Source organism: Myotis yumanensis, unplaced genomic scaffold (genome assembly GCF_028538775.1).
Source record: "Myotis yumanensis isolate MYYU_CA2020_CCGP unplaced genomic scaffold, mMyoYum1.0.hap1 SCAF_5, whole genome shotgun sequence".
Lineage (NCBI taxonomy): Eukaryota > Metazoa > Chordata > Mammalia > Chiroptera > Vespertilionidae > Myotis > Myotis yumanensis.
Genome location: NW_027223756.1, coordinates 48,035,607 through 48,052,059, shown reverse-complemented (window position 1 = coordinate 48,052,059; position 16,453 = coordinate 48,035,607). Strand labels below are relative to the sequence as shown.

Below are 16,453 nucleotides of genomic sequence, written 5' to 3'. Positions count from 1 at the left end.
CAGCACTTAGCCTTTTATTTTATCACACTTCAGAACAGTAATTAAGCTTCAGTTCCTAATGATTATGTTCCCAATTAATGTAATTTGGCAGTCTTCCATATGGAAATTATACATGATGCCATTAACCCAATTATCTCCTGTTAATGTGACCTATGAAAATAATTCAGAATGGCATATCTCTCCAAATAACTGCTAAGAATTCACTCTCCTCATCAAGAATCAGCATGTGTATAAGGAAATAGATGTCAATAGATCTCTTTTTTTTTTCCTAAAAGCACTACCACAATGGGTCACTCATTATAAATGACAGTAGTCTCACGACTTAATGGAACAAGTAACAACAAATATTCAACTTAGTTTACCTCATAAATTTTCCTCAAATTTCCTGCTCTTGCCCAAGGATAAACTCTAGTAGCAAACAGAGTTAATAAAAATAGGAAATAGCCCGGCTGGTATGGCGCCGTGGTTGAGCACTGACCTATGAGCCAGGAGGTCACGGTTGCATTCCTGGTCAAGGCACATGCCCATGTTTTGGGATCGATCCCAGCAGGGGGTGTGCAGGATGCAACTGAATAGATGATTCTCTCTCATCACTGATGTCTCTCTCTCTCTCTCTCTCTCTCTCTCCCTCTCTCTCTCTCTGTCAGTAAAAATATATATATTTTAAAAATATCACTAGCTTCAAAATAAGATTGCTATATAGCAGATAATATGATACTATATAGAGAGAAGTATACAGATTCCACCAAAAGCTACTAGACCTGATAACTGAATTCAGTAAGGTAGCAGGATACAAAATAAATATTCAGAAATCAGTTGCATTCTTATCTACATACTAGAGGCCTGGTGCACAAAATTCGTGCACGGGTGGGGGTTCCCTCAGCCCTGCTTGCACCTCTCTATTTCAGGAACCCCTGGAGGATGTCCAACGGCTGTCCCTCTCGCAATCTGGGACTGCTAACTCCTAACTGCTCACCTGCCTGACTGCCTGGTCACCCCTTACTGCCCTCCCCTGCCGGCCCTACCCTGCCGACCTGGTCGCCCCTAACCGCCTTTGCCTCGGCCCCCCACCATGGCTTTGTCCAGAAGGACATCCAGAAGATGCCCAGCCTAATTAGCATATTACCCTTTTATTAGTATAGACTAGAGGCCCGGTGCACAAATTCATGCACCGGTAGGGTCCCTTGGCCTGGCCTGTGCCTTCTCACAATATGGGACCCCTCGGGGATATCAGATAGCCGGTTTCAGCCCGATCCCCGCAGGCCCAATCCAGACAAGAGGAAGCCCAATACTGTGCGTTGAGCGTCTGTCCCCTGATGGTCAGTGCGTGTCATAGCGACCAGTCGACTGGTCGTTCAGTTGTTTAGGCTTTTATATATCCTAATAAAGAGGGAATATGCTAATTGACCCTCATGCTGTCGCAAAGATGGCAGTGCCCACAGCCAATAAGGAGGGAATATGCTAACTGACTGCCCCGCTCTCAAAGATGGTGGCGTCCACAGCCAATGAGGGAATATGCCAATTTACTGCCCCGCCCTCAAAGATGGCAGCGCCCACAGCCACAAGATGGCAGTGCTCAGCCCCACCAGGACGACAGGCACGCTCTGGCCTCTGGAGTCCCCAGTCCTCTCAACCCCCCAGCCATCTAGGGCTGGCCCGAGGCACAGGCAAGCCTCAGATGGCGGCTACCCAGCCACCCAGGACCGGCCGAGGCTTGCGCTGCTGGCAGTAGCAGTAGCAAAGGTGTGATGGGGCGTCGCCTTCCCCTGATGACTAGGTTGCCTCCTGCCCCTGAGGGCTCCCAAACTGTAAGAGGGGGCAGGCCGGGCTGAGGGACCACCCTCCAGTGCATGAGTTTTCATGCACTGGGCCTCTTGTATAAATATAAAATGCTAAGTGACCAACAGTACATATGTACGGCCAGTACATATGACACACACTGGCAATTTAAAAATAAATGTTGATTCGCACATGCACAATACATGCAAAGCTCTCGCTGGCGTCAATCACACACGTGTATTTCGACCTGTCATTGTCGATCGTGAATTTGGTTGTTTTTGTTGACATTCAACGTGAACCACTTTGCAATTTATTCATTGACTGGCCAACCGACCAACCAGTACATATGACGTGCACTAGCACCCTCCTATATAATAAAAGGGTAATATGCAAATCGACCGGTCGCTCGGATGTGCACTGACCAACAGAGGGCAGACTCTCAACCCAGGAGCTGCCCCCTGGTGGTCAGTGCACTCCCACAGGGGGAGCACCGCTCAGTCAGAAGCCGGGCTTACAGCTGGTGTGCGCAGCGGCAGTGGTGGGAGCCTCTCCCGCCTCTGCGGCAGCGGTAAGGATATCCGACTGATGACTTAGGCCCTTGGGGAGCAGGCGTAAGTCATCATGTGGACATCACCCCAGGGCTCTCGGACAGCGAGAGGGTACAGGCTGGGCTGAGGAACCCGCCCCACAAGTGCACAAAATTCATGCACCAGGCCTATAGTTACTCATGCATGCATGATACATATAAAGCTCTCACTGGCACCAATTGCACACATTTTAATTTTATAATACTACTAGAGGCCCATTGTACGAAATTAGTGGATGGGGAAGGGGAGGTTCCTCAGCCTGGCCTGCATCCTCTCACAATCTGGGACCCCTCGGACGATGTCTGACTGCTTGGTTTAGGCCCGATCGGACTGCTCGCCTGCCTGCCAGCCTGCCTGATCGCCCCTAATCACTCGCCTTCCTGCCTGATCACCCCAACCACTCTGCCTGCCTGCCTCATCACCCCTAACCGCCTCTGCCTGCCTGCCTCATTGCCCCTAACCACTCACCTGCCTGCCTGATCGCCCCTAACTGCTTGCCTACCTGCCTGATTGTCCCTAAACGCTCACCTGCCTGCGTAATCATTCCTAACCACACTGCCTGCCTGCCTGATCATCCCTAACTGCCTCTACCTGCCTGCTTCATCACCCCTAACTGCTCACCTGACTGCCTCTGCCCTCAACCCGGCCTGCACCCTCTCCACTCCAGCACACCTCGAGGGATATCCAACTGCCTGCAGGATTGGGCCTAAACCGGCAGTTGGACATCCCTCTTGCAATACAGGACCGCTGGCTCCTCACTGCTCACCTGCCTGCCTGATGCCCCTGTTCCCCTGCCTGCATGATCACCCCTAACCTCTCTGCCTGCTGGCCTGGTCACCCCTAACTCCCCTCTCCTGCCGGCCAGGTCATCTCTAACTGCCCTCCCCTGCCGGCCTGGTCGCCCCTAACTGCCCTCCCCTGCAGGCCAGGTCGTCCCTAACTGCTCTCCCCTGCCGGCCTGATCCCCATAACTGCTCTCCCCGCCGGCCTGATCCCCCTAACTCAGTGATAGCAAACCTATGACACCCGTGTCAGAGGTGACACACGAACTCATTTTTTTGGTTGATTTTTCTTTGTTAAATGGCATTTAAATCTATAAAATAAGTATCAAAAATATAAGTCTTTGTTTTACTATGGTTGCAAATATCAAAAAATTTCTATATGTGACATGGCACCAGAGTTAAGTTAGGGTTTTTCAAAATGCTGACACACCGAGCTCAAAAGGTTCGCCATCACTGCCCTAACTGCTTTCCCCTGCCGGCCTGATTGCCCCTAACTGCCTGTCTCAGCCCCGCCACCATGGCTTTGTCCAGAAGGATGTCCAGAAGGACGTCCGGTGTAATCAGCATATTACCCTTTTATTAGTATAGGAGATATTACATATACTATTTTGACATGTAATTTTTTGCAGTAACGTAATTATCACACGAATCTTTCTTCTAATTTATTCCCTTTCAATGTGCATGAATCCATGCACCGGGCACTAGTACTCCAATAATGAACTATAAGACAGGGAAACTAAGAAAACAATCCCATTTACAAGTACATCTATAAAAACCCCTCCAAAAAAACAGGAATAAATTTAAGCAAGGAAAAACCTATATTCAGAAAATAACCAGACACTGAAGAAGATGCAAACAAGTGGAAGCATATAGCATGTTCATGAATTGGAATAATTAACATAATTAAAATGTCCATACTATCCAAGGCAATCTATAGATTTAACACAATTCCTATCAAGATACCAATGGTGTATTTCACAAAACTAGAACAAATATTCCAAATATTTATGTGGAACCACAAAAGAACTCAAATAGCCACTGTACTCTTGGAAAAAAAAAAAAAAAGAACAACAAAGTTGGAGGAGTCATACTACCTAATATCAAACTATAAAGCAAGGCCATCCTAATAAAAGAGCAATATGCAAATTAACCATCACTTTGCAATAAAGATGGTGGCACCCACAGCCAAAAAGGAGACAGGAAAAAAATGCAAATTGACATGACAAAGATGGCGGCGCTGGCCATGGGAAGCCAAGCCGGCTGAAGAGCAGGCGCAGGAGGCTTGGCTTCCTTGGTTGCCCTAGCTGGCTCCGTGGCTGCCACCCAGACAAAGCCATAGTGGCAGGGCCGAGGCAGAGGTGGTTAGGGGCTATCAGGCCAGGAGGGGAGGGCAGTTGGGGGTGATCAGGCCGGCGGGGTGGGGGGGTAGTTGGGGGCGAGCAGGCCAGCGGGGGGGGGGGGGGGGGGGGGGAGTTGAGAGGAGAGTGAGCAGGCCAGTGGGGGGGGGGGGGGGGGAGTTGGGGGTGAGCAGGCCAGCGGATGGGGGGGGCAGTTGGAAGCAATCAGGCCAGCCGAGGGGGCAGTAGGGGGAGAGCAGGCTGGCAGGGGGGGCGGCAGTAGGCAGCGAGCAGGCCAGCAGGGGGGGCAGTTGGGGGCGATCAGGCCAACAGAGGGGTGCAGTTGGAGGCGATCAGGCTGGCGGGGGGTGAGGGGCAGTTGGGGGCAATCAGGCCAGCAAGGTGGGGCAGTTGGGGGTGAGAAGTCCAGTGGGGGGGGCAGTTGGTGGTTAGGCAGACTGGCAGGCAGAGTGGTTAGCGGCGATCAGGCAGGCAGGCAGGTGAGCGGTTAGAGCCAGCAGTCCCAGATTACAAGAAGGATGACCAACTGCCAGTACCACAGGGATCGGGACTAAACCGGCAGTTGGACATCCCCCAAGGGGTCCCAGATTGGAGAGGGTGCAGGCCGGGCTGAGGGACACCCTGCCCCATGCATGAATTTTGTGTACTGGGCCACTAGTAGTAATTAAAGCATCATGGCACTGCCCTCGCTGGTTTGGCTCAATAGACAGTGTCAGCCTACAGTCTGAAGGGTCCTGGGTTCAATTCCAGTCAAGGGCACGTACGCAGGTTGTGGGCCCAATCCCCAGTGGGGACATGCAGGAGGCAGCTGATCAATGATTCTCTCTCATCATTGATGTTTCTCTCTCACTTTCCCTCTCCCTTCCTCTCTGAAATCAATAAAAATTTATTTAAAAAAAAAAAAACATCATAAAAAGAGACATAGATCAATGGAACAGAATAGAAAGCCCAGAATAAATAGAATAGAAAGAACAGAATAAACCCTCGCCTTTATGGTCAATTAATATTTGACAAAGGAGGCAATAACATACAATGGGATAGAGACAGTCTATTCAGCCCTAGCCGGTTTAGCTCAGTGGATAGAACGTCGGCCTTTGGACCAAAGGGTCCCAGTTCATTTCCAGTCAAGGACACATGCCTGGGATGCATGGTTGAACCCCAGTGTGGGGCATGCAGGAGGCACCCAATCAATGATTTTCTCTCATCATTGATGTTTCTGTCTCTCTTTCCCTCCCTCTCTGAAATCAATAAAAATAAAAATAAAACACTTAAAAAGAAAAAAGACAGTCTATTCAATAAGTGGTGCTGGGAAAATTGGATAGGTGCAAAAAAATGAAAGCTCTGGTTCTGGCCAGTGTGGCTCAGTGAGTAAGAGGGTCAGTCCAAGCACTGAAGGGTCATGGGTTCAATTCCCGTCATGGGTCTGTACCTGGGTTGGAAGTTCAATCCCTGGTCCCAAGAAGGAGCGGGTGCAGGAGGCAACCAATCGATGTGTCTCTCATACCGATGTTTCTCTCTCCCTTTCTTCCTCCCCATCCTCCCTTCTACGCTCTCTGAAAAATCGATGAAAAAAAAATCCTCAGGTAAGGATTAACAAAACAAAAACAACAACAACAAAAATGAAGCCCTGGCTGGGTAGCTCAGTTGTTAGAGCACCATCCCGATACACCAAGGTTTCGGGTTCGATCTCTGGTTAAGGGCACATTCAAGAAGCAACCAATGAATACATTAAAAAGTGGGACAACAAATCCATGTCTCTCTTTCTCAAAACCAGTAAATATAATTTTTAAAAATATTTTATTGATTTCAGAGAGGAATGGAGAGGGAGAGAGAGACATAAACATCAAGGATGAGAGTATCATTGATTGGCTGCCTCCTGTGCCCCACACTGTGATCCCAGTCCTGTGCCCTGACCAGGAATCGAATCATGACCTCCTGGTTCATAGGTCAATGCTCAACCACTGAACCACATTAGCTGGGCTCAGTAAACATAATTTTTAAAAAAAATTTTAAATGAAGACTTGTACTAGGAAAACTACAAGACATTGAAAAGAGATAGAGGAAGATATAAACAAGTGGAAGAATATATTGTGTTCAGAGACTGCTAGAATTAACATCATTAAAATGTCCATACTACCCAAAGCAATTTATAGATTCAATACAATCCCTATTAAAATACCAATGGCATTATTTCACAGATCTAGAACAAATACTCCAAAAAATTTATATGGAAACAAAAAAGACCCTGAATAGCTGCAGCTATCTTAAGAAAGAAGAACAAAGTTGGAGGGATCACAATGCCAGATAGTAAGTTATACTACAAAGCCACTGTAATCAAAACAGCCTGATACTGGCACAACAACAGGCATATATAGATCAATGGAAAAGAACAGAGAATCCAGAAATCAACCCAATCCATTATGCTCAATTAATATTTGACAAAGGAGGCAAGAGCATACAATGGAGTAAAAAAAGTCTCTTCAATAAATGGCACTGGGAAAATTGGACAAGTACATACAATAAAAAAATAAATAAATAAACCACCAATTTACACCATACACAAGAATAAACTCAAAATGGATAAAAGTCGTGAAACTATAAAAATCCTAGAAGAAACCCTAGGCAGCAAAATCTCAGACATCTCTCATAGCAAATAAACAAACAGAACTACATAAAAATAAAAAGCTTCTGCACAGCAAAAAAACCATCAACATAATGAAAAGGGAGCCCACTCCACTGTATGAGAGAACATATTTGGCAATAATACATGTGATAAAGGGTTAATATCCAAAATATGTAAGGAACTCATACAACTTAACAAAAGGAAGATGAGCAAAGGACCTAAATAGACACTTCTCCAAAGTGGACATACAGATGGTCAAGAGACATATGAAAAAATGCCCAGTCACTAATCATCACAGATGTAAATTAAAATGACAATGAGGTATCACCTCATACCTGTCAGAATGGATACCATCAACAAATCAACAAACGACAAGTGTTAGTGAGGATGTGGAGAAAAGGGAACCCTACCTAGTACACTGCTGTTGGGGATGCAGAGTGATGCAGCCATTATGGAAAACTGTAAAGTTTCCTCAAAAAATTAAATATGGAACTGCCATTTGATCCAGTGACCCCACTTCTAGGGATACATTCTAAGAAACCCAAAATACCAATTAGAAAGAATGTTTGCACCCCTATGTTCATTTCAGCGTTATGTACAACAGCCAAGATTTCGAAGCAGCCCAAGTGTCCATCACTAAATGAATGGATAAAAAACTGGTACGTTTACACCATGGGAATATTATGCAGCAGTAAAAAAGAAGTATCTCTTACCCTTTGAGACAGCAAACAAGGATCTGGAGAGTATTATGCTAAGCGAAATAAGTCAGTCAGAGAAAGAGAAGTATCCCATGATTTCACTTACTAGTATATGTTGAATCTAATGAACAAAAGAACGAACAAAATAGAAACAGATCATAGATACAGAGAACAGACTGACAGCTGTCAGAGGTAGAGGGATTGGGGGGCTTGGTGAAAAAGGCAAAGGGATTAAGAAAAAAAAACCCCACAAACCTCATAAACAACAGTATGGTGATTACTAGAAGGAAAGGGGGGTAGGGGGAGGTAGGAGAGGATAAAGGAAAGATAAATGACTTGGGGTGGTGAACACACAATACAATATACAGATGATGTATTACAGAATTGTACACTGAAACCTATGTCATTTTAGTAACCAATGTCACCCCAGTAAATTCAATTAAAAAAAATAAGATTACAATTTCCCCAGTAGGTTTTAGTAGAAATTTCAAATTATATCAACTGAAAATCTGTTCTTATCTTATTTATTTATTTAAAATATAATTTTATTGATTTCAGAGAGGAAGGGAGAGGGATAGAAACATCAATGATGAGAGAGAATCATTGTTTAGCTGCCTCTTGCACGTCCCCTACTGGAGATCGAGCCCACAATCTGGACATGTGTCCTTGACCAGAATCAAACCCAGGACTCTTCAGTCTGCAGGCTGACACTCTATCCACTAAGCTGAACCAGCTAGGGCTGTTCCAATTTTATTAACCAAAGAAAATCTCAGTGGAATAGAGCATATGTCAAGAACAAAAACATTAACCTCTCATTCATTTATTTCTACGGTAGAATTTTTATTTTACTTTTAAGTAGCCAAAAAAAGACTGCTTTTATTAAATTGAAATTTTAAGAAATTATTTTAATTACAAATTATGTAGTGAACAATATAATTCATACCTTACCTAAGAGGGACAATCCATATGCAACAAGTTAAACTGGTGTTTTTTTTAAAGTTACAACTTAAATACAGCTTTGTACAGCATGCAACACAAAACAGTACAGATATACCAGGGAAATTCCTAAAAGTCAAGAATACAATCACAGCATAAAATTCCCTCCTCTCCACATCCTAATTCTTATACTAAGAACCACCACTCTTTAAACCTCTTCACTTGCTCTTCTGCCATCAGCACTGGCAAATGACATTCTTCTCAAAACAATTTTCACTAAGAATTTGAAGTTTTTCTTTTTTCAATATGGTTACTGCCTATGAATAGTCAGCAAAGTTGTATGTATTTAGAAGTGAACACCGATGGTTGGCTAGGCTCACTGATGGTTAAATGGCTTGCTCTGACACTCCAGCTTCCAGCATACCTTTCCAAATTCCAAGAATTCAACTTGGTTATTTAATTTCCTGAAAATAACTCACAAAGGAATTCTAAACTAAAAAAAAAAAAATTTCCCCTTCTAACATTTTATATTCATAACAGCATATGCAGAGGTCCTCACCCCTTTGTCAGAATCAGTTGTATAGCTTTATGAAACTACAGATGACTGAGCCTTACTATCTGATTCAGCAAGCTCCTCACATCATTTAATCCAGATGTTATTTTTTTTCCAATGCTAAAACAAAACAAAACAAAAAAATCAAATTTTCTCTTATGCTCTTGTGATGGGACAAGGGCCATGTAAACAAATACTATGATTCATTCATAAATGAAACATCCAAGTTCTTACCAGGTAATACAGGTTCTGCCTGATGTCCTACAATTACCTCATATAGTAATGTACTCTACAAAGCCAAGGCTCAGCTTAACTACCTTCTACAAAAATCTCTGTGCAAGCACACAATCCAAAGCTCTTTCTTTCTTGCCCTGTAGTCATTGATTTAAAACTCATTTCATGTAACAAATATTTCTTAAATATCTATATTGGTACATTACTCTAACGAGTAGAGCAATGAACAGAACAAAGTCTCTATCCTCATAAAACCTACATTTTAATTGTGCAAGACATGTGATAAATAACTTGTCTGATGGTGATATGGAAAAAAAAAAAGCAGGGAAGAAAATAAGAAGGTTGACTGAGGAGGACTTCTCCTGGTCAAGGAAGGCCTCTATATAACATTTAGATGACATCTGAGCAGAATTCCAAAAGAAATAAGAGAAAAAATGAGCCATGCAAATATCCAGGAGAGAAAATTTTGAACAAACAGCCCTTCGCATGTGATCCCTTATATGACCTAGTCTTTTATGTCCAAAAACACTTTTATGAACAAAGAAGATATATTTAAATCAATGCTCTGAAAGAACTACATTATCAGAAGCAGAATTATTAAAAGGAATAAGAATGCAGACTAAGCAAAGAAATCCCTTCAGTTAAGGCCAGTTGGCCAGTAGCTTTCCAGCCCTGCAATCGTACAGGGCACCATGTCTACTTCTGTGGGTACTATCTTTTAACTGTCCAAAATGATAACCCTTCACATGTGGCTATTTGAATTTAAATTCATTAAAATAAAAATTCATGCCCTGGCCAGTTTGGCTCAGTGGATAGAGCGTCGGCCTGCGGACTGAAGGGTCCCGGGTTCGATTCCAGTCGAGGGCATGTACCTTGGTTGTGGGCACATCCCCGGTGGGGGGTGCAGGAGGCAGCTGATTGATGTTTCTCTCTCATCGATGTTTCTAACTCTCTATCCCTCTCCCTTCCGCTCTGTAAAAAATCAATAAAATATATTTTAAAACAAACAAAAAAAACTTTTAAAAAATTTAAAAATTCAGTTCCTCAATCCCATTAGCCATATTTCAAGTGTACAACAGCCACATGTAGCTAATGGTTCTATGTCTAGCATTTCCATCTCCACAGATTATAGTACAAATTGTAAGTTTTCAGTAAATCGCAAATATTATCACTATGCTAAGCTAACTTCTCTTACCACTTTTCTAGGAAGAAAAATTCTCCTTCAGACTTTTAACTAACATCATAAATCATTCAGGCAAAAATCCAAAAATAGATTAATGATGTACAATATTTTAAGTACTCCTAAGTTAGATGTTTTTCTTACAACTCATATTAACATAGAGAGAAGAGAGAAGAAAGCAGCAACAGTCACCAACCTAGCAACACTTGACTGCAAGGCAAAAGAGTATGTCCAACTTTTCCAAGTGGGCTAAATCTACAAAAGTGTGGATTTTGTTTTACCCTGACAACCTCATTTCTCTTACCATTCACCTATATCCTAAGAAGTGGTGAAAAATAGCATCAGGAGTATGCAAAGCCATCATTTTTTAATGACTTAGTTTTTCACATTGTTACAATAGAGTGTAATTACAACAACAAAAAACACTTCTGGCAAAAACAAATATCTCTTCTTTAAACTAAACTCCTACATAATATATAGCACATTAAACTCATATTCCCACCCTTTCATTAGACAAATTATATACAAGACACTTTTTGCAGAAATTATGACCAATTTATGACAATGTTTTATAGTCAGAAAACAGTAATGTGGGAAAAAAGATGGACCAAATATGCAACAAAATTAAATTTTAGATATCAAGTCGACTAGAACAAGCCAGGCAAATCCACTACAAAAAAACTGAAATTTTTTGTAAACTGATCTGTAAACCAGGTTTCCTTTGACAAATTAAGGCAAATACATACTTTATTATTTTGAAATTGTAAAACACAAATTAATTTCATTTCCTACACAGTTTACTACAAATAAGTATGGTACAACTAAGAAAGTAGTAGCTCAAAAGCTGAATGCCACTGGAATGATTTAAGTTACTAACCTAAGCACCACTTGATTACAAGGCATTAGAGTATGCCCAACTTTTTCTTTATCTTACTTGGGGGAAAAACTTACAGTCAAAAGAGCTAACTACAACTGAGGAAGCAGAAACAATTTTGAAAAAACAAATACTAATTATACTTTTGGTTAGTAATATTTTCATTATTCCAATGTAAGAGAATAAGGACATTATATCCCCTTTTCTTTCAGTTAGTGATTTTCAATTTTCTTCTGCATGTACCTATCCCAATAAATCCTTTAGCACTTTAACTTTAGCAATGAACTTAAATGTTCACTCCACTATCACCACCAAAAAAAACTGTTTGATGCTTAATCAAAAATTGTTATCCTATGGAATAATTAAACTGTGGTACATCCATATCACAGAATTCGTCAGCAATAACAAGGAACAACTATTGATACACCCAACAACTTGGATGAATCTTTTATGTTGCATAAAAAGGGCCAATCCTAAAAGTTATGTACAGTACTTTTTAGTAAACATTCTTGAAATGCCAAAACTATAGAAAGATTAGTAGTGGTTGCCAGAGTTTGGAGGGTAGAGAGGATAGGAGGGAAGGAGGTGTGGTTCTAATGGAACTGTTCTGTATATTGACTATTGTGATAGTTATATAATCTACACATAAGATTGCACAGGACTAAATACACAAATTAGTACAAGTAAAATAGAAAAATATGAATAAGACTGGTAGATTGTATCAGTGTTATGATACTGAACTACAGTTTTACAAGGCATTAGCATTAGGGAAACTAGGTAATGGGTACAAGGCATCTCAACTTATTATTTGTTAAAACTACATGTGACCCTGAAGTTTGATTTTTTTTTTTTTAAGTGCTACCCCTACCAATTGGGAGAAACTGAATATGAACTGGGTATTAGACAATATTAGGGAATGATTGATAATTGATAACGGTATTATGGTTTTATAGAACAATGGCCTTATTCTTAGGAGATGCTTGCTGAAGCATTTAGGAATGAACTATTATGTCTGCAACTTACTTTTAACTCTTGTAAGTATGGGGAGCGAGATAACAAATATAGCAAAATATTAAATCTATGTAAAGGGTTTATAAGTGCTCCTTGTACTCTTCTCTCAACTTTTCAGCTTGGATTTTCAAAATAAAGAATTGTGGGAGATTAAAGACAATTTGCTCCATCTAAAACTGTGTTATAGTCAAACCTACACACCAATTAGTCTTTTAAAAGGTTTAAAAATAAATAAATTGTTCTGGCAAAACTATATTATAGTCCCACTGACATTCCAATTCGTCCTAAAACAAAACAAAAATAGCAATAAGAATTTCAAGGAAACTAAGAGTTACATGGTACTGGATGTGACTTTCTGATGTTTTTCAACATGCATCGACTAAATGTGTGTACTACATATGAATATTTTTGCAAAATCAAAGTTATTTCAACACGGAATTCTCTTTCTTATTTCTAGAAAAACTGGATCCCCAGAGTTGTTCTACTTTTCAAACAAGTGAAATAAATTTAAATTGCAAGAGAGAATGCAAACACTTTCATACACACACCCCAAACTTTAAAGTCTTTAGTTTGGCAAATACAGTTAATCCTTTCACAAAGAAGTGTTTGCATGAAAGGGTCAACTCACACATAAATGCCAAACAAAAAAAATGTGCTATAATGTTGTTAATTATAGCGCCAAGGCGACAAAACATATTTTACAAGGTAAATAGTCCCTCCAAACATCATTGCACTTATGACAATGAAGAAGAAAAAAAAAGCCAACTGCACACATTCGAAATGTAGAGAATAAGTGGGTTTGAGCTAATGTCAAAGGATCCATCTCAAAAGTTCTTATATTCTCTGTTGCTAAATGTTTCCACTGGTGTTAATGCGCTTCAGTCTCGGCGAAAATCCTGGTCTAGGACGCCCCAACCGAAAGCCCGTAACTTTTCACTTCCGACCGGTCGCCCCCACGCAGTGCGCCCCACCTCCCGAGGAGAGGGGTGGGGTGGGGCTGTTTCCCGCTCAGAAACCAAGAAATAAATGTCCCGTCCCTACTCTAGAAAGAGAAAAAAGAGAGAGGCGCCAAGATGCTGAAGACCCAAGTAAGCCACTACCCAAGAGGAAGTCGTCGTCGAAAAGCTTCCCTTTCTCCTCTAAACTCCTTCCTCCCTTCCAGCCTCTCGGGTCCCGAAGCGACTCGGGGCCGGGCGGGGACAGGTGGGTCCCGAGAGGCGAGGAGGAGGGACAGCCGCCGCAGGGAGAGCCGCGCTCGGGCAATGAATGAGCCGCCCCGCGTCCGTCCCACCTGTTCCTCCCCAGGGTACCGCCCCGGCCGGCCGGCCGGCAGGGCTCCCGCACAGCCCAGGCCGCGGCTCCAGCCCCTGGTGCCGGCTCCCCTCCTCCAGGCCCGGCCTCTCCTCCCGTCGCTCAGGGAGGGATGTGGACACCGGCAAAAGAGAAGCGGGGAGGACAGGGCCTAGTCGGGGACCGCGGCCTCTGAAGCGAGGGGACCGGAGGAGGAAGCCGCGGGCCCCCGGCGCACGGGCCGAAGCGGGAGCCAGAGGGAAGGGGCGACAGAGTTCATGCGGCCGCCAGACAAGTAACGAAGGCGGGGTCCCGGGCGAGGGTGGCTCGGAGCCCGTCGGGCCGAGGTTACGGGTGACAGGCCCGGGGACCGGCTCGATCTTGCCCACGGTTGGCCCAGAGCCTCACACTTACCAAGATCCGCTTGAAGAGCGCGTTCTCCTTGGGCGGGAGGCTCACGGCCGGCATCGTTCCGGCTCCTCCCGCTGCTCCCGCCACCGCCCGGCTCGGTCAGTGTGTTTGTCCGACCGCCGCCGTTCCCTGGCGGCTTCAGCCCTGAATGCCCCGATCCACCGCCGCGACCGGGCCTCGGGTGTCACCGCGTCGCCCAGCCGCGACACCCCTTCCCCCTTCGTTGTCTTTTTCCCTTTCTCACTTTACGCGGCCGCCGCTTCCCCCCCACCCACCACGGGTCTCCGTCGGCGGTTCACGTGGTAACTGAACGGACCGACAGAGGCAGCCAAAATGGCGGACGCGAAGGGCTTTCCCACCCGGGTCATGCCGCCGAGCGCGCAGGCGCGATGACCTCCTTTCCCCACCTCCTCTGCCCCGGAGCTTGCTGGGAAACCTGGAGGCCGGCCCGGGGGCCAGGGCAGAGGGGGGTCGCAGAGGCCCCGCCCACCCGTTCGCCGCTGAGAATCACGGAGGCACAGGGGCAGCGCGGGCTGTGGTCCGCTTTGGCTCTGACCGCCTCTGCGTTAAAAACAGCAGCCTTCCTACTGCTACACTGGCCTTTCATTCATTGGATCCACTCTCCCAGACAGATCGCAGCTTGAGCCTGAAGTGCTTAAATGCGGGCGTTCAAGAAGCGCTGTGTTTGATCCTGGACAAAGTGCCGAATTAAGTAGCAGAAGCGGAGAGAAAAAGAAGGCTTCACGCCAGTGGGGACTTGTAAACAGATATGGAGAGGAGGGGGCTTAATGGAGTCTAAAAAGCACGGAAGAGCTTAAGCAACTAAATGGACTTGGCTGGGGTACTGGCGACTCAGTTTATTCCTTAGGACCAGCCTGTAAAGGTAGTCGGCCAGACCCAGAGTGTCATTTTGCACTGCCAGAGAAGCATCTGAATGTTCAAGCGTGTGTTTTTATTTCATGGCGGAGGCCATGCCCTGCCGGGTTGACGAGTGGCTGAGTCACCTTGGGTAGTGGCATTAGGGACACTGACTTCCCTGGAGCTAGCTTCAAGCTAGTGCTTTACAGTGTGACTCGTTGAATTCCCCATCTCCAGAAATCCTCAAATCTTAGAAGCCTAAGAAGATCTGGCAAGGATACTAGAAAACTATTGCAGTAGGCAAGGTCAGACTACATACCCACTAGGGCATCTTCTACATATATGCCATTTCATTAACAATCACAGTGAAACTAAGTTTTAAAAGTGGCATTCCATTGATAATCTACAGTTTTTCATATCATATGAGCCATTTTTACCCTTGATTACTTTTTAAAAATACTCACCTGAGGATATTTTTTCCATTGCTTTTCAGAGAGAGTGGAAGGGAGGAAGGATGGGAGGGGAAGAGAGAGAGAGAAACATGGATGTGAGAGAGACACATGGACTGGTTTCCTTCCACATGATCTGCTCTAACCACTGAGAACACCAGCCAAGGCCCCTTGATTATTTTTTATGATCTTTCTCCAGATCCTGAATTCGATTCATCGCATTTTCTGCATCATGAATCATTATATAATATGTAACATTGCTCTTTTAAATTTATTTACCCAGCCCCACCCCACCGGTGTGGCTTAATGGTTGAGCATCCACCCATGAACCAGGAGGTCATGTTGGATTCCCAGTCAGGGTACTAGCCCAGGTTTCTGGCTCAATCCCCAGTAGGGGGCGTGCAAGGCAGTTGATTAATGATATTTCTATCCCTCTCCCCCTCTCTCTTCCTCTCTCTGAAATCAATTTTTTAAAAAATATTAAATTTATTTACTCAGGTATTTTCCTGGTTTCAGCTTCTTCTTCCTTAACTTTCTCTGGAAAGTTTCCCAGTGGAAAAGTCTGGGACTAATGCTTGGGCTTTCTGCTATCTCAAATGCCCTCTCCTTTTGCCTGGGTCATAAATAAGGTTTTAGTAGTCAAATCCTGAAATCTCCTCAATTTCTGTGATCTCCAAAAATTTCATTAAGAAAATTTTACTGCCCTAGCTGGTTTGGCCCAGTGGATACAGCGTTGGTCTGTGGACTGAAGAAGGGTCCCGGGTTCGATTTCGACCAAGGGCACATGCCCAGGTTGTGGGCTCGATCCCCTGTAGGGGCAGCCAATCAAT

The 16,453-nt window shown here is 44.1% G+C and overlaps 1 protein-coding gene across 2 annotated transcripts in view; it reads right to left on the bottom strand.

Moving 5' to 3' along the window:
• NAA15 (N-alpha-acetyltransferase 15, NatA auxiliary subunit) overlaps nucleotides 1-14,645 on the bottom strand; it is a 70,908-nt gene extending 56,263 nt beyond the window's left edge. For both annotated transcript variants that reach the window (XM_070415198.1, XM_070415199.1), the window contains exon 1: nucleotides 14,320-14,645. In XM_070415198.1, the coding sequence (XP_070271299.1) occupies nucleotides 14,320-14,373 (54 nt within the window). In that variant the 5' untranslated portion in view covers nucleotides 14,374-14,645. The remainder of the gene's footprint in view (nucleotides 1-14,319) is intronic.
• Nucleotides 14,646-16,453: the final 1,808 nt, after the last annotated feature.